The sequence below is a fragment of the Abramis brama genome (assembly GCF_963993115.1).
Source record: "Abramis brama genome assembly, chromosome: 7".
NCBI classification, from domain to species: Eukaryota; Metazoa; Chordata; class Actinopteri; order Cypriniformes; family Leuciscidae; genus Abramis; species Abramis brama.
Window position 1 is genome coordinate 31225717 of NC_139969.1, and position 21697 is coordinate 31247413.

General features: G+C 37.1%; 1 protein-coding gene and 1 long non-coding RNA gene across 3 annotated transcripts; one reads left to right on the forward strand and one right to left on the reverse strand.

The window, feature by feature from the left end:
* Positions 1-442: 442 nt before the first annotated feature.
* On the reverse strand, positions 443-4088 carry LOC311086896. Its single transcript, XR_014607141.1, has 3 exons — positions 3958-4088; positions 2098-2154; positions 443-849 (listed from the first exon to the last, which is right to left on the reverse strand). It is a non-coding gene; the product is annotated as an uncharacterized lncRNA (long non-coding RNA).
* On the forward strand, positions 2940-21441 carry gpt (glutamic--pyruvic transaminase). 2 transcript variants are annotated; one of them, XM_084120082.1, is made up of 12 exons: positions 2940-4079; positions 4570-4759; positions 13662-13751; positions 13969-14077; positions 14587-14720; positions 15678-15921; positions 17184-17263; positions 17430-17566; positions 17875-18049; positions 18648-18803; positions 18888-19000; positions 20195-21441. In XM_084120082.1, the coding sequence occupies exons 2-12, from the start codon at positions 4619-4621 to the stop codon at positions 20283-20285; spliced, it is 1470 nt and encodes a 489-aa protein (XP_083976208.1). In that variant the 5' UTR covers positions 2940-4079; positions 4570-4618; the 3' UTR covers positions 20286-21441. The 2 variants fall into 2 exon arrangements, with proteins under 2 accessions (XP_083976208.1, XP_083976207.1); XM_084120081.1 differs by having other exon boundaries at positions 3882-4102.
* The last annotated feature ends 256 nt before the right edge of the window (positions 21442-21697 follow it).

Genomic DNA, 21697 nt, shown 5'->3' on the forward strand with positions numbered 1-21697 from the left:
AATATTTTTTTAAGTCAGTGGAATTCTCTGTAACCACTCCCTCTGCTGGCCAGTCTTATTATGTTCCAAAAAACAGTTCTGGATATTTGTGTTTTAAGAAGTGTAAGGATCACCTGTCGGCGCAACGGCAGAAAATTCAGCATAGTCTCACATGTAACTTGAAACTGCTGAACAATTCCAGTGTTACAGTTATTCTAATTTTACACAAGTCACACGGTCTAGAATGCATAACATCTCCAACCTTTAACCTAAGTACTGTTGCACACAACACTTACAGTAAAGCAGTCGTGTGTTTTAAAAATAAACTAAACTAGTGTACATGTAGCACAAACAACTATAGTGTGTGTTCTATGAGATAAGCACAATGTGTTTAATATTACAAATTTGAAAATACAAAGAAATGCATAGGCCTACCTGACAGCAGAGACACACACAGTGGTTTGTGAGTTCTGACTCTAGTCAAGTCACCTTTATTTATACAGCGCTTTTTACAATACAGATTGTTGCAAAGCAGCTTTACAGTGATAACAGGAAAATAACGCAACAAAGTTTGTTTCGGCTGTACAGCAGATCTAGAAGAAAATAGTGCCATAGTCCAAGTCCAAGTAAGTTCAGTGATAGTTCATTTTTGTTGTAAAAAAAGTTATTAATTTTGTTGATTTATATATAGCCGCTGATCGTCCAGCTCAGTTCAGTTCTCCTAATGGTGTATTATCTCAATAATATTGTTGAATATTAAGTGTCCCCAACTAAGCAAGCCAGAGGCGACAGTGGCAAGCAACCCAAACTCCATTAGGTGAGAGAATGGAGAAACACACCTTGGGAGAAATGTGCCCCAAAGGCTTGCACCTGGTTTTGGGGGAGAGGAGACATGATTATCATCTTCAAGTCAAGTCAAGTCATCTTCATTTATATAGCGCTTTTAACAATGTAGATTGTATCAAAGCAGCTTTAGATAAACGTATAATTTAAGGTAACAGAGATTGTTTTGGCTTTATAGCAGTTCTTTAATAAAGTTATTTTCCAGCTAAGGTTAGTTTTGATTGATTCGCTTCCGTCGCAACGATCATTTGTTATTAAATTAGGGACCGCTAAGACGACACCATTCTCTCTACATAGACTTTAAACACGAACCTGTGATAAACGCTGATGGCGTTCACATGCGCATTAAGAATTTTTCAATCTTTCTCATAATATAAGTGACTGCGGTGAAATTGAGACCATTTTACCAATCGCACTGAGACATTTAAAATGATACCAAACATGAAAGGGAAAAAACTAACGATTCACAAGATACATCATGTGTTATCAACATTCTTAGTGAACTTGCAGTGACTTGAGTCAGGGGGAAAGAAGACGGGGATGCAGAGATAATGCAAAGTAGTGTCCTACACTCTTCCTTTGAGATCTTTTCTCCAGATTGTTTTATTGGGTGTTTTATCTTGTGTTCCGTCTTGGCAGGAAAACCAGTCTTACGCAAGAGTCAGTGGACAAAGAAGACGAACTTAAACGCGCTGTATAAGCAGGTTAAATAAAGACAGCATTTTGGGTGTGAGTGTAATTGCATGAGCATTTTAGGCAATTGATAGTATATTTATATCTCGTTTTAAATATAAATAGCATTTGTACAACCTGCACAAAAGTTAACCAGCATTACACCCAACAATTGAGAAACTAAAAAAAGAGATAATGACAAAGTAAAGTTGAATATGCGTGAAGTGTAAAAAGCATATTTGTTTTCATTGGATGTAGTTAAGAATAGAAATCCATGGGTTTTTGCGACTAAGCTTTTCTCATAAAGTCTTACAGTCCTTGTTCTTTTGTTCACATATAATTAACCAATAACAAATTAAACTTTTGTCTGCAGTTGGCGGAGAACTATTCCTGAGTCACTCCCGCAGTCAAAGGTCAATCTTCACTTAGCTGAAATATCGTTGCAGTGCAGTCAACAAGCTTTTTTAAAAATGTTTTATCACTATTCAGCCACACCCAGTCTCATTATCTTTGCTTTAAAGAAATAATCTGGGTTCAAAACCAGATGAGATATGTGACATGCCTCAGTTTGCAAAGACAATGTGTTGATAGAAATGTACTTACAATGGAAGTCTATGGGGCCCCTTAGACTGCACTGCCAACTGCTTAGCCCTCGTCTCACTAAAACAAGTTTGAGGGTTAGTCCAGTGGAATAAAAGCAGCAGGCATTGCCTTGTGTCCTTAACTTACACTATATATATATATATATATATAGCTTCAACTTCGTTTTAATCTTTATTAGCCTCTTGGGTGCTTGTAATAAAGATAATTACAGATATTGCATTTAAAGAAATAGTTCACCCAAAAATCGTATCTCTAAGCTAGTGCACTGGATAAGATAATGTGTCTACAAGTACATACATGCAATTAAGACACAATTATATTGAAGGGCTGTGCTACTATTTACCTATTCACCCTGTTTGAAATGAGTCAAGCCACCTTAATTAATATTATCAGAACACACTGACTTAAAGGAGTAGTTCACTTTAAAATGAAAATTCTGTCATCATATACTCACCCTCATGTTGTTTAAAACCTGTATGAATTTCTTTCTTCTGCTGAACACAAAGGAAGATATTTAGAAGAATGTCAGTAACCAGACAGTTTTTGGGTCCCATTGACTTCCATAGTAGGAAAAAAATATACTATGGTAGTCAATGGGACCCAAAAACTGTCTGGTTACTGACATTCTTCTAAATATCTTCCTTTGTGTTCAGCAGAAGAAAGAAATTCATACAGGTTTGAAACAACATGAGGGTGAGTATATGATGACAGAATTTTCATTTTAAAGTGAACTACTCCTTTAACCCAAACTGGCATCAAAGAGGAACAAAAAATAGCTGATGCATTTATCACAGAGTCCACATGAATTGATCTTTGGCAACTGAGAATAAATAATGTACCTCATATGCACAATTTCTATGGATGACCTCATTAAGAGCAGTTCGCACTGGAGTAATGAGGAAATGACAAAGAGCAGGACTGATTTGTTCTGTGCTTTATGCTGAATATGGTTGGTCACATGTTTCTGTCCTAAAGCTTAGATGCAACCTAATGACATTATTTGCTTGTCACTGTCATGCTTTTATGACTGCAATATGACTTGTGTGTGTTCTTTTCACTAATCATTGAACTCTGGAAATGACAGGATGACATGCCTGAATGTAGCTGGGTTACATTGTTTAGCCAAATCTATCTATCTATCTATCTATCTATCTATCTATCTATCTATCTATCTATCTATCTATCTATCTATCTATCTATCTATCTATCTATCTATCTATCTATCTATCTATCTACTGTAGAAAACTTGCTGCCTTCAATTTAAAATCAACTTGGCTGTGTAAGTCATTTCAATTTAAATTACATTAAACTGACTTTAAAAACTAGTTGAATCTTGTATATCTTAAAAAATAACATTTAAAACATTTCAACTTTCAACTTCATATTTTTTATCGAGATTCTAGACAATATATATATATATATAGGCTATGTTTAAATGACTCACAGCAAATTTGATTATAGGCTACTTATAAATTGAATAACATTGGACTTTTAAACATTATAGCTACCAGCCCATAATATTCCCCTCTTTAACAACCAGCCCCCTCTCCCATATTATAATAAGTGATTTAATAATGAGCAACATGCTGCCTGGAACAGCATGGTGTCTGATCACATGACAACTTATTAAACTTAGCATCCTTCCTTTTCAAGTCTCCCATAGCTTTCTCCATTTGCTCTGCTATTTCCTCAAATTTGCCAGTTCCTTTTGCGGAACTCTTCCTTTTAACTTTCACTATGTAATGTGATCGCACTGCTTGTTAATCTCTCATGCAAGACACAAACTGTGCCTAGTCAACATGGGAGGAGCTGGCGTGCTTTATTCTCAGTTATTGTATCAATGGGAGGAGGTTCACTCACTGTGCATGGAAGTTTTACACTGGTCGGGTCAAAGTTTGGAGCTGCTTCAGACACTTCACACTGGTTTATCGTTGCAGTCTGTCGTCTCAGCAACCCAAGAGGCTTCCCTTTCTACACTTCTGGTGCGTAATACAGTCTGGAGGAGGTACTGGCTATAAAACTCCCCATTTAAAAAGGGGTGGCAGTCATGGAAAAGATAATGGGAACACTGAATATAGGACTGTTTATGAGCCCCGTAGATTAAAAAAAAAAAAAAAGAAGAAGAAGAAAAAAAAAAAAGAGGCGTGGGGATTTAGTGGGGGCCAGCAATGCGTGTACTTATGAAATCTTGAACTATCTGATGCAGTCCAAAGGTCGTCGCGAGTAGATCTTTGAAGGTTTTACTACACGCGCATAACAGCGAAACCTGCGCGGAAAACCAAAGTTTAAGAACCCAAATTGAAGTTCTACCTCTTAATCTTGTTGTGCTTTACCTGTTTGTAAAATGTTTTCTAATAGAAGCGTGAGGGTTTTGAAATTGGGAAGATGTGAGGCTTACGCGACGGTGTACCCCAAGTTTCCAAACTGGGTCCTGAACCTTTCCCCACTGCCTTCCCTTTCTTCTCCCCATAGGGATATTTCTGCTTCCCCGGCGGCTCAAAGCGAACATCTACAGCAGAAAATGTCCGAAAATGGAGCGTTACCCCATCGGGGCAGAGTGCTCACCGTTGATACCATGAACCCCAACGTGAAGAAGGTTGACTACGCGGTCCGCGGGCCAATAGTTCAGCGAGCGCTGCAGATCGAGAAGGAGCTGAAGGAGGTATGAGCAGTATTTGTTTCATCTTCGCAAAAACGTTATGCATTGAACTAAAGTTTATGTTACGCCGGGCTTTCAATTCTGCTAACATCCCGTCATTTTCTTGCGCATAGTTTGGAAGCAAGACGCTCTGAAGGAAAAACAATTCGGTGAACCGATGCTGTCCTGAGCTATGCTGTTGAATTTGTTTAAAAAGTGTGTTTTTCACATTATCTGAATTTGCTGAATTTATTTGTTTTTGTTGTCAGGCATATAGCCTACATAATGTTTTTTACACATGAAAAAAAAAAAAAACTTTGCCTATTTCTGACCCATTTACGGGAATGTTTACTTATGTGCAACGCCCCTGATAACTACACGAATACTAATAAAAAAATAAACATTTTACCTCGTAAGGTGTATTTTAGGTTACTTGAAAAAACAGTGCATTCTGAACTGCCCAGATTAGTCCTTCATAAAATACTGAAAAAGGGTCAGACACTTAAAAGTAGGTTGAAATTCAAGTTGAAAGCTTTGATTAGTTCATCCAATGACAAAATGATGAAGGAAAAAAAGTCCATCTCTCAGTCACATTAAGACACTACTAGTGCTATTCATCCTGTTTGTCAATTCATCCCTGTTTCTCAGTCAATTTTCTAGGTCAGTGTTTGTAAAGCAGACTGTCATCACTCATTAGTAGATAAAGTCCACTCTTTGTTACTCATTTAGTTATTTTGGCTAGACATCTCATAGCAATCCTCATTTCTTTTGCCCATATGAGTGATGCTCGGAGCAGTAGTAGTTAACTCTGAGGTCATGCCCTTGATGTCAGCACTGATTGTCATGGGAACAGAGAGCATCTCTGTTTGTCAAGTCTTTACCTCTCTCTTTAAATTGGTGGCTGTTAGGCAAAAGTCCTTCCAAGAACTAACGCAAATGGAAATTATATTAGATGTCAAACATCTGTTGCCATACAGTTGCAAAACAACATCTGACGTTGGATTTCGACGTATTTACTTCCAGATTACATTTATGACGGAATGCATGTGCACTTTTTACTCTTTTGTTTTACCATCGTCTCAGAGCCTGTGACTTTCAGTCGTAAACAATGAAAATGCATTATAAAAGCAATAATTATGTTAATACTTACTATAGGTTTAGGGTAGGATTAGGTTTAGGTTTCGGTTAAGGTGAGTTGCATGTAATTATGCATACTAATATACTAATATGCATACTTACTACACTAAAAAAAGTTCCTGCCTTCAATTTTTAAGTACAATCAACTTTGATGTTTAAGTCATTTCAATTTAAATTGCATTAAACTGATTCAGAAAATTGAGTTAAAGCAATGTAAAAACATATGTTGTCATAACTTATTGATCATATACTATTTTACAGTGTATAGTAACTATGTAACATGTAACAAGGAGACTGTAAACACTTAATAATTTAAACAAACTGAACAAGTACAAAACAAGGCATTTGCTAAGATGCAAGGCCTCCAGCGATCACAGTGACATCATTCACACACACTGCTAGAGACCGCAGGAACAATGAGTATTAAATGTGTCCATGGCAGTTAAATTGTGAAATAATTTAATAATAACATCCTCTCATTGCTGTGATAAAAACAAAAAAAACTGTGCAACTGTTTTCCATGAATATGTTGTAAGAATGCAACCATCAGATCAGCACTATCTTCTGGGGGATTTCTTGATCTAGGAAAGAATATGCACTCTGTTTTAGACTTGGCACCTGTTTTTAGGTCTTGTGGTTTTAGGTTTCTGGGAAAGACATGCATAACAAAGGTGGCCTTCACCTAATACTGTACAAATCTCTCTTTCTCTTCCTGCTTACTTTCTTTCATTTACTTGTCTTACAGCTCTAATATACTCAATTCTCTTTTGTCTCTTTTCGTCTTTCTCTCAGCAAAGTTCTGTTGGTATGTAAAATATAACAGTATTGCAAAAGCAATACATAGTACATGGTATACATAGTACATAGTATCCATGCAGTTACAAAGTACAAATGAACTTATGTCAGAGGTGGCCTTCGAAGTGCACTGTCCTGCATTGTTCAGCTCCAACTCTAATAAATCACACATGAACAATTCTAACCAACGTCCGCAGGATTTTTGAAAATCACAGACAGGCCTGTTTGAATCGGTTAGAGATAAACTCTGCGGGACAGTGGACCTCGAGCGGATACATAGTCCACCTGACATACATAGTACACAATATTACGTTTATAAATGATTATTTGGTGAAGTAAAGTCCAAAGATGAGGTCACATAAATGTGTCTGGAGCAAGAGAGCGAGTGTATAATTATATAGAATTGACATTCATTCAATAAAAAACTCATTAACAACCTTACTGTGAATTATTTGCATTTGTTCTTAAAATGACTAATTTAGATTAAACTAAGGGTTAAATGAAATGAAAGTGAAAATGTTGAGCCTTTTTAAAATAGAATGTGTAAGTTTTGTGTCCATCTGTGTTCTATTCCAAAAAGTTGATGTAACATTTAGAATCTGCCTTTTCTGGGAATACTTTGATGACTCATCCTGTGCTAAACCAATTTTTTTTGTCCAATCAGATGCTTGCTAGAATAGATATTCACTGATAGCATATTAGTGTGTGTTATGAACATTTACAGGGTGGACGATGGCCAATATAATACAGATCCATCCATCCATTCATCCGTCCGTCCATCTGTCTGTCCATCCATGTTTATCCATCCATACATCCGTCCGTCCATCTGTCTGTCCCTCCATCCATGTCTATCTGTCTGTCTGCTTGTCTCCATTCATGTCTATTTATATGTCCGTCTACTAAAGGGAAGTACATTGTATTTAGCATTTAAGGGAAAGAGGATGACATCAGATGAATCATTCGGTTAAGCACAGATTTTAGCAAGAGGTTCCTGCCAGTCCTGTTCTCCTTATTGTAAGAAATGAGTCAGATTACTGATACTCTCACCTTTTGTCTTTATTGGCTCTTGGAATCCCTGTCCCATTCTTTGAATAGTTATGCTGATTGGATTGTGGTAACACTCTAGCACAATCTTTAATGTAGATGCTGCTATAAATCTGTATTGCAGATAATCAGACACATGTTGACTGAATGAAAGGCAGTTATTTGATAATGCAGGGAAAGGCCAGCTGTAATAACTGCAGGAATGCTAAGTGAAACCTGACCCACTGTCCCTCACGCTTCTACTGTGAAAGTCAGCGTGACTCAGTTTTACAGTTCTGAAAGCCTCTTTTAACACAAACCATCCACCCTCTGCTCAAACAGGATTAAAGGTTGTCATTCCTTTAGGGGCGGTAGTCACACCGCTATCTCTGATTGGCTGCCATTTAGAATCGTCTCCCCTTCTCGACCAATAGGTGAAGGGTTGGGTATTTTTGGGGGGAGAGGGAGTTTATGGTAGATGCTTTTGGTTCTATTGGACAGAGACTCAGTTTCACTCTAGTGAGAAACAGATGTGCAGCTTGCAATCCAGTCCCGTCCGTACCAACCACTGGGAGCCCCGCTGTTGTTTGTTGAATTCCAGACAGCTGGAGCCTGAGGGACAAGATGACATGTGAGACAATGAAAGAGCTGTAATCAAGTGCATACACTGAGACTATATTCTTCTCACACATATAACGTCCAGGAAATTTTGCAAGAAAGGCTTTTCTGTCATGACAACTCTCGGAGTGTTTGGTGTGGTAATGGATATGACAATGTTGATATGTTTGGTCTTGGTGTATAGATCTGCTACGCTGCTGCGGGACTTGCTACTGCCAATACATACACGACACACTGCTGTGAGCATGTAAGACCTGCTGCTGCTGTACAATATAGCGTATATTAATTACCCATAGCAGATCTATACAGGTGGAGCTGGGGAAGGTGGAGGGTTTCTGAAGCGCGCTGCACTGCTAAGGGAAATGCTACCCAAGTATTTGAAGGTTGAGAAGCGAGCTCATTGGCTACTGAAACGGCAAGAACCAATCAGCTATAGATAACAATGTGATTATGAACTATTAATGGAGCTATTAGCCTGTGCCATCTAGAGTTTCATGCCACAACTTTGTATTTATGAAACAACAAAATATCGGTGTGTACTACTCACCTATTGTTAAGATGACTGTGAGGCTTGATTGAAGTGAAACATGCAGTGACATGCACACTCTTTTTATTCAGTGAATCTGACTGAATCCTTTCCATTTAAATGAATTATCATATGGATGTAAATTTAAACCCCTCCTCATGTAAGTTAGATTTCACAACAATCAAGTTTGTAGTAATTTCAGTGGTCTGACAACCGCTATATAAATAAATATATTTCAAATAAGTAGCACACGTTACTTTGTTTTGACTAACTCCTCGCCTGTGCTTGTGAGTGAGTGGCAGTGCAGAGGCGTTGTGTGTGTGTGAACATGATGGTTACTGTAGTTCTAGACTAATGTGAGCATACATGTACTCATCTGACTTTGCACAAAACAGATGCAGTATTCTTGAAAATGAATAAAAACAGTGAAATGCAAATTTAGAATATTCTGCAAACTTGCAATAATTAAATGTTAGATTATGCAAATATACTTTATGTATTTAACCTTCAATGATCCAATTCAAGCATATAAATAAGCAAAAATGACCTTAGATGAACATCATATTTCTATTTAATTTCTATTTAATTTTATTTCAATTATTTATTTATTTAATTCAATTAATTATTTATTTAATTTTAATTTCTTTTCAAATGTTTATTGCTGAAGTAAGAGTTTTGAACTAACGCAAAAGTAACATCCCATTACATTCCATAAAAAGTAATGCAATTAGTTACTTTTTTAGGGAGTAACGCAATATTGTAACGTATTAATTTTGAAAGTGACTTTCCCCAACACTGCTTATTTATATTAAGCAAAATTAGACAAATTCTAAAAGTGGCAATAACTCAAATTCGAAGGACAAGTAAGAAATAAAAGTAAACACTTATTTAAAAAAAACCTGTATTTTTTTTTAGCTAGCAGAGAAAAAATAGTTTGAGGAGTTTTAAAGGGATAGTTCATTCTGAACATCATTCTGTCATCATTTATGGTCATCGTTATTTTACCAAGTAAGACGTTCCTGGATCAACATATTTTTGCTGGTTCTGGAATAACATTCCTGTCAGACAATTTAGTCCTGACACTATCCCTATCCCTAAACCTAACCCTACCATAACTTATTCCTAAAATCAGAGGGAAATTATAGATGAATAGCACTGATGTAGAAGCACCTACTGTAACCCTGGTTGTAAACCTAAACTTGATATAAATCCTCCAATTTGATTGGAATGTTGTTCCAGGATCGACAAAGATGTTGATCCAGATGTTGTATTTGGTGAAATCAGGTCACCCATCGGGTCCTCACCCTCATGCCATTCCAAACCTGCATGATATTCCCTCTTTTGTGATGTTCTTCTCCAACTTGTTTTCATTTCATGAGATCACGTTGTTTTCCCCTCATTACTCTGATTGTGTTCAAAAGTGTCTTATTAGCCCTCTTAGCTCTTGTGCATTGTCCTTGTGTTTCCATGGTATATGGTCTGGTCTTTCTGGTTTCCTAGTTTCTTGTAATTGTGTTATTATATGTTAAAGTACCCCATTTGCATCCGACTTTCAGTCATTTAGGAGTTCCTGGCTCTCAGTTTATAACATTCATTACACATTACACATTCCCGCTGATCATGTATGTACCTGCTCTGGCTGCATTAGTACACTTACATACCACATTTTTATGAGCAGGGATTTAAACACTTTGTATTTAAATGTTGCAACACTGACATAATAATAATAATATATAATCATTTTTATAACGCATACATTATTTATCTTGTTTGTAGAACAGCCCATTATCATCATCTCTAAGGTGTGTGATATTCTATCACTTTTTTTTTCACACATTTGTTACATACAGACTTGACAACTGCAGTAGTGTTTTAGCTGATTTACCAAAGAACTCTATCAAACACTTATAGAGTTGAGAATGCAGCTGCAGAAATGCTGACTCATATAGACTGTCAGCTCTTTACTCCTTACACAACTGACTGCAAGATCATGTTATTCATTTTTCGGTCCACTTTAGACATTCTAATTACTATACTTTGCAACTACATGTCAACTAACTCTCATTAGAGTATTAGTTGACTGCTAGTTTAATATCTACTAACACTTTATTTTGATCCTCCCCTACAGACATTCTGCTAACTATAGGAAAATTTGCAACTACATTTCCACTTATTCTACTAACCCTAACCTAACAGTCTACTGACAGTCTACTAATACTCTAATGAGAGTTAGTTGACATGTACTTGCAAAGTTACTTATAGTAAAATGTCTAAAGTGGACCATCGAAATAAAGTGTTATTATATTATATTATATTATATTATATTATATTATATTATATTATATTATATTATATTATATTATATTATATTATATTATATTATATTATATTATGTGTGCTATATTCATTTTACTTACAACAAATAATTTGTTAAATTCTAATTGCATGGTTATATAAAAGTTAATGGATCATTCATGGTTGCTCTTTCATTGCTCAGGAAATGTAGTTTCATGTAAGCATCAACTGTCCCTCAGATGTTTCTTCTAAAAAAATAAAAATAGATACACAATCTATCCGTCCACAAATGAGACAATTATAAAAAGTCCATAGCAAAGCTCAGATAATTTGGTTTTGGAAGAATTTGATCAGTAATCTTCATACTGAAAACTCTTTTATCACAGACATTGATATCGAAAAAAAAGATATATATCTTTGCATATATGAGCGCAGTTTGACATATAACAGGGATTTCGGCTTAAACTCTGCAGGAGGCACATATGGGGTTAAGTCTTCATTTGCTCTCCATTTAATCTCTTTGCTGTTTCGGAGCAACAATTGAGCTATTGAAGAGATCTCATTTCTGTCTGTTTCCCACACATTCACAATCAGTGTTTGTGTAGACTCTCACTCCATCTTTGATCAATGATTTCTTGAATCATTGATTTTTTGAATCATTTCCTTAATCAGGCAATCATTTTTTGTTGACAATCAGATGACAGTATAATAACATGTTTTATTATCTAACCCTGTCAGAACCACGTGTTCCACACCGGAGAGGACTGGGCAGCATTTTTGGAAAAACAAGGTGGTTGTGTGTTGCAATCAGCATGCAGTGAGAGCGATAGGGGGGTTGTTTGTGAGGCTTCAGCTGCACACTCTGTTAAAGTGCTTTTGAAATGAGTAAACAGAAAGAATGGGACACAGAAGGGGACTGGGTGAACCCCTGCCATCAGCAGGAATACTGACCCTTGCTGCTTGTTTGTTCTCCATAAGGCATGGAAAGCACTGCAGCATTTTAACCCTCTGCTGATCAGACAAAGTTAGATTTAAATAAAGGTTTTGTCACAAAACTCACCGACCAATCAGGTAGAGCGTTCATCATGAATATTAATGTCCCTCCCCCCAGCCTTTCAACTCACACCTAGGCCATATCATAGAGACTTGTGTGTGGGCACTTTTGACTTGGCCACCCATATCACCCTACCAACCACTTAGCAACTACTCTGAATTCCCTGGCAACCACTCAGAACACCTTAGCAAAGCCTTGGCAATTCTCCAAACCTAGCATCATACCCAGCTAACAAAAATATGTTCTAAGAACGTTTTGCTATTGTTCCCATTAAGCTATGAAAATGGTAGTTCTGGATTTTCTCCGAACAGTCGAAACATCCAGTTTTATAAATGTTTTAAAAACGTTTTTTTCTTAGTTATGCAAACAAGTGAACATTCAATTTTGCAAACATTATGGGATTGTTACTTTTGAATGTCCTCTGAACGTTCTGAAACAAGTACAGTTGTAATCCAAACACGCAACCCCCATTGCAAAGCAGGATTATTGGCAAAATGTACAGACTTTCAGCTGTTTGCAATGAACAAATCAAACAAAAGTAATTGAAATTGCTCAACACAACAAATGTTTCAAGTGGTTGCCGCAAATTCAACTGAAAATGCAACTTTTATTGACTTCTGTCTAAAAATTATCCAACCCCCTGAATAGAATCCCTCACAACAACACAAATCTGCAAAACAAGCTTCTTTAGTTGCGCCAGGTGTACTTGAGCTAGAACACATGAAATATCTGAACTGGCTAGGTTTGTTGAGTGTCACATTTGAATGCATTGTTCATTGAAAAGTCAGCTCCAATGTTTGCTCAAAATCATATAAATAAGCCACAGAAGTTTTGGGATTCTGTTCTGTGGAGCGATGAAACAAAACTGGAACTTTTCGGCCCTATGGATCAGCGGTATGTCTGGAGGAAGAAGAATGAAGCATATGCTGAAAAGAACACTCTGTCTACAGTTAAGCATGGTGGTGCTCGTGATGCTCTGGGGCTGATTTATATCCTCTGGCACTGGAAACCTGCAGTGTGTGGAAGGCAAGATGGATTCATTTAAGTATCAGCAAATCCTAGGAGAAACATCATGCCGTCAGTGAGGAAGCTGAAGCTTGGGCCTCATTAGACCTTCCAACAGAACAAGGATCCCAAGCATACCTCAAATTCCACCAAGATTTTTTGAGCCGATTTTAGAACTCGTAGTGTTTTCATTGGTAATGCAAATATATTCATGTTTCTGTGTGAGTTTATTGTGTTGGGAACGACTTGAAAGTATGGTATTGTGTGATCCTCAGTCGTTAATGCCCAGTTTTTCTCTTTAATCTTCTACAAAGTTGGCAAGTGTATGATGCCCAGTGTTTTAAAATCTGTTCAGATTTTAAAAGTTGTGTACTGTATTCCAACCTCAACTCTATTCATGACTGATAACATCTATGCTAGATATCATTGTCTGCTTTCTTACATTTTGTTTGATATATTTTACTCCATTTCAGGGGGTCAAGAAGCCTTTTGAAGAGGTCATTAAAGCCAACATCGGCGATGCTCACGCTATGGGGCAACGGCCAATCACCTTCTTTCGACAGGTAGCTGACTCTTCTTGTTTTGCTGACTAGGAGTCTCAATGAATGATCTTTTCTAGTCCTTTCCAGTCATTTTCAGGTCCACTGCACTTTCAGCTGTTCCATGCATTAACCAAAGTCAACAGTTTAGATGGACCACTTTGCACATAGCCAAGTATATTAATTTTGCTTAGTTTGTTCTAGATGTTTTTATGGCCTCATAAATGAATTGTTTTTCAAGGTGATGGCACTGTGTTCTTATCCACAACTACTTGATGACAACAAGTTTCCAGAGGATGCCAAAAACCGAGCGAGGCGTATTTTGCAATCATGTGGAGGGAATAGCATTGGTATGTGTTTTGTTTATAATGGCAGTTGACATGAAATATTAGATGATTTTTATTGTGTATGTTTTTACTTTTTTATACAGTGAATGCTCCCGTGTTTTTTTTGGACCCCACTGACTTTCATTAAGTGGTTAAAATCATCTTTTATCATCTCTTAAATGGTTATATCATCTTTTGTGTTCTACAAAAGAAAGAAAGAAAGAAATGGTGACCAGTTACAGGACACAAAATATACACTTTCCCTTATCCATGCAGTATATGCACATTTTTAACCTAATATCCCACATAAAATGATAAACTAAACTCTACTAATTGCTGACTGCTGAACTAGCTGATGTTACTCTGTGTTATTCAATCTTTATTAAGTTATAAGTTATTCAATCAAAGGATGTTACTGATTAAAGTGCTGATGTTAGTCACTGTCCAAAAGGCATCGGAGGTTTTAAGGCTCTGTAATATGAAATTCTTCCCGTATTCACACCTCCCTTTGCTCTTTCCCTCTTGTTTGTCAGGTGCGTACACAACCAGTCAGGGCATTGACTGTGTAAGGCATGATGTTGCGAAGTACATTCAGCGCCGTGACGGCGGTATTCCGTCTGATCCTGATAACATCTACCTCACTACAGGAGCCAGTGACGGCATTGTGGTACGTCAGGCAAACGCAAACACAGTTCTTTGTACACTTAACTTGTGTACTTAAGAGTCAGCCTGCTCCAATAGGTGAACGTAATTTAGGGGTAGGGATAGCAGGGTTAGGGCTGTTTTCGGACAGGAATGTTGTTACTTTGCCAAGTAACATGTCTTACTTGGCAAAATCACGGTGACCTCTCCAGTATGTCAGTTAAAGAGACAGTCCACCAGATTTCTGCTCTACTTTATCCAGTATACTTATTATTCCACGTGTCAACTCATCAGTTGAGTGAACAAAAAACAGCACCTGCGATATTTCAAATGAAAAGTTTATTTGTCTTTTAAATTCTGTTCTTATATAAATCATATTTTATTTTTACATTTTTTAAATAACTACATTTTATATAAATGTAATTTTTATATAAAACAAGTATAAGTGACCTTTTTTTCTTCAGAATTGTAAGATAGAAATTCGGAATTGCAAGAAAAAAAAGAATTGTGATATATAAGGTCGCAGTTCTGACATTTTCCAATTCTGATTTCTTTTTTCTTTCTTTTTTTGCAATTCCGAGTTAATATCTCACATATTTGGACTTTATTTCTTGCAAAAATAGAGTTTATAACTTGCAATTCTGACTTTTTTTCTCACAGCTCACATATAAATTCACCTTTTCGAGAAAAAAGTCAGAATTGTGAAATAAAAAGTTTATTCCGTTGCTGAAACAAGCTTCCATAGCAGTCAGACTAAAGATTTTAATAAAAAAAAATCCCATAGCCGTACATTGAGACACATATAGGGGCCAGAATATCATAGGAATTTTGGGGTGCCTCTTTTGACTTGGTCTTGTAAACCACATAACAAGGCCTCAACAACCACCTGCCTCCCCCTAGCATCATGCACCTCTCACATTTTATTGAGGAAATCTAGTTTTCGCTCTTATGGTCACATTGTCTTTGTCTTGTTGTCTTTTAGACCATACTGAAGCTGTTGACAACTGGGGAGGGTTGTACACGGACGGGGGTCATGATCTCTATTCCTCAGTACCCTCTGTACTCTGCATCTATAGCAGAGCTGGGTGCCGTCCAGGTGAACTACTACTTGAATGAGGAGAAGTGCTGGAGTCTAGACATAAGTGAGCTACAGCGATCTCTACAAGCAGCCAGAGAGCATTGCAACCCCCGTGTGCTGTGCATCATCAACCCCGGCAACCCCACTGGTAAACCATTAAGATCATTTCCAAAAGAACAAATTCAAATTGGTCATCTGTAATGCAGTGAAGTTAAAGGGTTTGTTCACCCAAAAATGAAAATTTACTCACCCTCAAGCCAAGCTAGGTGTATATAACTTTTTTCTTTCAGACGAACACAATCAGAGTTATATTAAAAAATGTCCTGGCTCTTCCAAGCTTTATAATGGTAGTGAATGGCGGTCCTGGTTTTAAAGTCCCAAAAAGCGCATCCATCCATCATAAAAGTAATCCATATGACTCCAGAGGGTTAATAAAGGCTTTCTGAAGCAAACTGATGGTTTTTTGTAAGAAAAATATCCATATTTAAAACTTTAAAAACTAGAATAACTAGCTTCCGGCAGACGGCCTACGCAAGTCGACTTGCGCTACAAGAGACTTCTGACGCGATGTATGACATAGGATGTAGGAGTATCGTAAGCTTAGACTCCTCTCGCAGTTTAAACAAATAGGGCTGGGCAACAAACTCAAGCTCCTCTTCTCTTATATCGAAACCATTCTTTATTTCTCTTTAAAGATCGCTTTAGCTTTTTTGACTGGTGTTTTGTTTTGCTCTATCCGCTTCCGTGTTCGTCAATGCGTCATGCGTCAGGTCAGGGGTTACTCTTTCGCTGTAAATCGATGCGTACATTTGATATATATATGAAACATTTGGGGTCAATAAGCTTTTTAAAAATAATTTAATACTCTTTTCATCAAGGATACATTAAATTGATCAAATGTAACAGTATTACATATAGCTTTTCTATTCATCAAAGACTCCTGAAAGAAATGTTTCCATCAAGCAGCACAAATGTTTTTTTTTAACATTGATAATAATCAGAAATGTTTCTTGAGCATCAACTCATCATATTTGAATGATTTCTGAGGAATCATGTGACACTGAAGACTGGAGTAATGATGCTGAAAATTCAGCTTTGATCAAAGGAAAAAATAAAATATTCAAATATATTCAATTAGAACACAGTTATTTTAAACTGTAATTTCATTTTACAATATTTACTGTTTTCACTATTGATCAAATTCAGCCTTGGTGAGTATAAGAGACTTCTTTCAAAAACTTTACATACAGACTCCAAACTTTTAAACAGTGTAGTCAACCAAAATGTGGTATAAATAATGTTTTTCAAGATTGTATTTTTTGAAATATTTAATTAAACTTGCCCGTTTTTCTTCTCAGCTTGTCCTATAGCTGATTTTTTTAATTGGCCCATTCTTTCTTTTTTTAACAGGTCAGGTACAAAGCAGACAATGTATTGAAGATGTAATTCGATTTGCAGCCAAAGAAAACCTCTTCCTAATGGCTGATGAAGTAAGTTAATAATGGGGGTCATATGGTGTTTACACCATATTATATCATACTATAAATCTGTATTCACATCATATCAGCATCTACAGGCATAGAAGTTTAAGGCAAGCATTTCTCACCCTACTTGCTCAGCGCTTAACATTTATTTTACTATGCATCTGTTTCTTAGGTGTATCAGGACAATGTATACGCAGAGGGCTGTGAGTTTCACTCCTTCAAGAAAGTGCTGTTCGAGATGGGTCCAGAGTATTCAAAGAAAATAGAGCTGGTATCATTCCACTCCACCTCTAAGTGCTACATGGGAGAGTGAGTACACATCCGTGAGGTTTATCATGTCACTGGGAAACACATTGCATTGGTATGGACCTGGCTCTGTTGTATACATATCTAGTTCAGTCATGGAACTCTAGAGGGTGCAGGCTGATAGGTTAATGCATTCTGCAAGCAATCACATCATAATTGCATGTACAAGTCGATTGGCCTCTGCTGATACTGCATCCAATGAGATTGCTTACTCAACATTTTTGTGCACAGAAAACAATCCGATAACAATGTGGATTTCCATGTTCATCCAACGTACTTTCTTTTCTAACATACATGAACACACTTTTCAGATGTGGTTTTCGAGGGGGATACATGGAGGTCATCAACATGGACCAAGAGGTCAAAGCTCAGCTCTCCAAGCTGGTGTCAGTGCGCTTGTGCCCACCTGTGCCCGGTCAAGCCCTCATGGACCTGGTGGTAAACTGCCCTCAGCCCGGAGAACCCTCCTACCAGACGTTCATGAAGGTGCCTTCCTCTTTCCGTCTTCTAGCACTTCTAGACCAGTAGACCAACTAACTTGCTGGTATACAACTCTGGTTATGGGAAAAGTTATTTCCAAGACATTGGGTCTCATTCACTAATAATTGGATTATTGGATAAATAAGTGGAGTATTTTTTTTACAGTCTATGGTATTAATATGCACAGGAGAACATATTGCGAAAAATGTATGTATGCACATGAATTGTGTGGATGGATGGACATTTTAGTATGAAAGTTACTGATGAATTGTGATTTGTTTGTGAAAACATTTGTACGTATCTGCACGGTTAGTGAATGAGACTCATTGTCTTTCTTCTGGGGAACAAAAAATAAGATATTTTAAAGAATGTTCCAGGTGTTTTTGTCAATAAAGAAGTCAATTTGGTCAAAACCCCCATTGACGTATTATGTGGACAAAAAACATGTAATTCAAAAGAAAACATTCAACTGCTGTACAATGTTTCTTTGGTTTCTGCAAAAAAAGCTGGGTATTTTGTTCCCAATTAGCTGTGTTTAATTAGACGTACTGGCTAGTGTCCCAGTCTCTTCCTTTATTTATTCCTCCTCCTCTGTCTTGTGTAGGAGCGAACAGCCGTTCTGAGTGCCTTGGCTGAAAAAGCCAAACTGACTGAGGAGATTCTGAATACAGTGCCAGGCATCAGCTGTAACCCCGTGCAGGGAGCCATGTACTCGTTCCCCCAGATTACCCTACCTCAACGCGCCATCAACGAAGCCAAGGTCGCTTTGTGTCACATGTTATGTCTTCTGCTTAATGGTATCATTGACTTGGTTCATGACTTGTTTGTCTGTGTGTGAATACAGGCGAAGGGTCAGGCTCCAGACATGTTCTACTGCATGAAACTTCTGGAGGACACCGGGATCTGTCTCGTTCCTGGTAGCGGTTTTGGTCAAAGAGATGGCACTTACCACTTCAGGTGTGTGTGTGTTTGTCCTCAAGAGTTTGGAACTTTCTTCTCATGGTTTGTACAGTGAATAGTTGTCACACAATATACAAGTATTGGGCTCTTAAAGTCGTGAAACTGAGTGCGAGTGCGAGCTTGCAGTCGACTGTAGAAAAGGGGCGGAGTTTAAGCAGACTACATGATTGGAGGAGTCTGACTTACATCAGCAGAGAGAGTCTGACGTTTCACCGGAAGATCACGTTATGACAGGTCAAAAAAAAAAAAAAAAGTTAAACAAATGCATGGATAAATTGTTCACAATTATATCAATAACATGCAATTCACACCCACAACGTTTTTCCTTATAAATTATGTATAACATATACTTATTGTTTTCATAAGCAAATTATTTTGTAATTTTTTTGCAAATAGTCTATGTAAGCTCATTAACTATAATTATTGTGATTGAGAAGCTACATGGAATAATTACCACACACCTTTTTATTATTTTATTATTTGTATAAATAGTCCATGTAGCTTCTTCTTACTGAGACATGGTGATGTGAAAAAAAATATTAGATTGGAGAAAAAATATATATTTTAATATTTTTTTGTGTTTTCTCACAAAAGTATTGGATTCCAACAAAACACTTTGTGTTTGGTTGCAAAATTAATACAATTTTTTTTTTTTTTTTTACAAAAGTTTGGCGAGAGAACGCAAAAGCATTGAAATATAATGTAAAATATAATATAAAATAATATAATAATTGTCCCTTTAGGGGCTTCGTAGCTTCTCAATCAATATAATTGAAATGATTATAATTGAAAAACTACATGAAATGGAATATTTGCTAAAATTATGTATGTAATGAAAAATGTAATTTTGTCAAGTCACCTTTATTTATATAGCTCTTTTTACAATACAGATTGTTTTACGATGATAACAGGAAAATAATGCAACAAAGTTTGTCTCGGTAGATCTAGAAGAAAATATTGTCATAGTCCAGCTTAAGTAAGTTCAGTGATGGTTCATTTCTGTTGTAAAAAAGATATTAATTTAGTTCATATATATATATATATATATGACCGCTCTGGAGAAAACATTGATGTCATCGTCCAGCTCAGTTCAGCTCTCCTATAATGGTGTCAATGCAGGCAGATCAATAATATTGTTGAATATTAATCAACCTCTTCGTTCCCCTCCTCTCCGTTCCTCTTCTTTACCAGGATGACCATCCTTCCTCCAACAGACAAGCTCAAGATTATGCTCCACAAACTGAAGGAGTTCCATCAGACGTTCACCCAGCAGTTTGCTTGACCCAGTTCAGTCCCAGCTCTTACTACCACAACCGACTGACTAAAAGTGCTACAGTACATTTCTCAACTTCTTAAAGTTTGGTCAGGATGTGGCCAAATAATCTCTTGAGCCTTGATGGACACTAATCTGCAACCTTTCCAATGGATAATTATGCCTAGTTATGCCTAGTAGCTAAAGATGAATGAATACGCTATAAAACTCTCACTATGGACTTTTAACATGCAAAGGGTAGAAATAGCAAGACTTGATTTGACATTTTTTGAAAACTTTCCAGAACCATTTCTGAACATCCAGATCTTCTTGATGTGGTATAATGTATGCTAGTCCCTGTTTACACTTGGTATTAAGATGCGTTTTGGTCGATCTGTTTACACCTGGTGTTTTAATCCATCTCTTTTGTCCACTTTCAACCACTTCTGTCCTGATTTCTTTGAGGGGAGGGTCTATGGGCGGGTAAATGTGTGGTCTTTTTCAGATCTTTCGATCTAATGGACAAAATAAGCCCACGCAATTTTCATATGAACGCACCCGGAGATGATGGAAAACACACTGAGAGCAGCAGCTTTTGTTTCTTCTCTTATGGACGCAAGATCACGGCAAATGCTGTGAGTGTGTGTTAGAAATCAGGAGTGGTGAGAGAACATTGTGCTTGGTACGTTTTTCGTCTTCAAAACAAACTTGGTTCTCCAGCTGACAAAGTTTAAATCCCGTCTGGCTAGCGCGCTAGTTTACTTAGTAGACGGAGAGTAGACAGTCTTTTGTGGCTGTTTGAACACATTCGACCACATGAGCGTTTACACTACGCAAACAATCCGGTCGAATGTGTTTTTGACTAACTCTGGAAGTGCTCAAAAGTGGACAAACTCAAAACGTTTTAGACCCCATTTACACCTGTATTTAGTGTCGTCCACTTGTTATCTGAACGACCAAAACGCATTTTAATACCAGGTGTAAACAGGGCCTTATTGTGGTCCGTGAATAATAAGATGAAAATAATGGGCATTCAAGAGACATGATTCTGCACTGGTTTCTCTTCAGTGCTCTGTAGCAGTTGTAATTATAAATGTATTCATGAATCAATGTGCGCTTCAACATTCCTGTATGTGTAAATAACAGATTGATTTTTATGGCAGATATAATACAGTATAGATTAATATTTTTGTGCAGTGTGCTGTTTGTGTTGTGCAAGCTACTCACCACTAGAGGACACACCACTACAAATCACACTTGATCATGTTTTTGAATTGAATTTAAGCCTTGTTTTGTAACACCTCTGTCTCTCTCTCTCTCTCACACACACACACACACACTACTGAGAAGCCCAACAGTCACCCACACACACACACTACTGAGAAGCCCAACTGCTCCATTCTTTGATGGTGTCATTTTTTTAATGAGTTAGGAGACATAAT

Excerpts from the sequence above, each read along its gene's own strand:
- gpt (XM_084120081.1), top strand. The coding sequence starts at position 3,897 with ATGGGAGGAGCTGGCGTGCTTTATTCTCAGTTATTGTATCAATGGGAG. Across the intron at positions 17,264-17,429 it reads TCTTCCTAATGGCTGATGAA|GTGTATCAGGACAATGTATA; the intron begins GTAAGTTAATAA and ends TCTGTTTCTTAG. Across the intron at positions 18,050-18,647 it reads CCTACCAGACGTTCATGAAG|GAGCGAACAGCCGTTCTGAG; the intron begins GTGCCTTCCTCT and ends TGTCTTGTGTAG.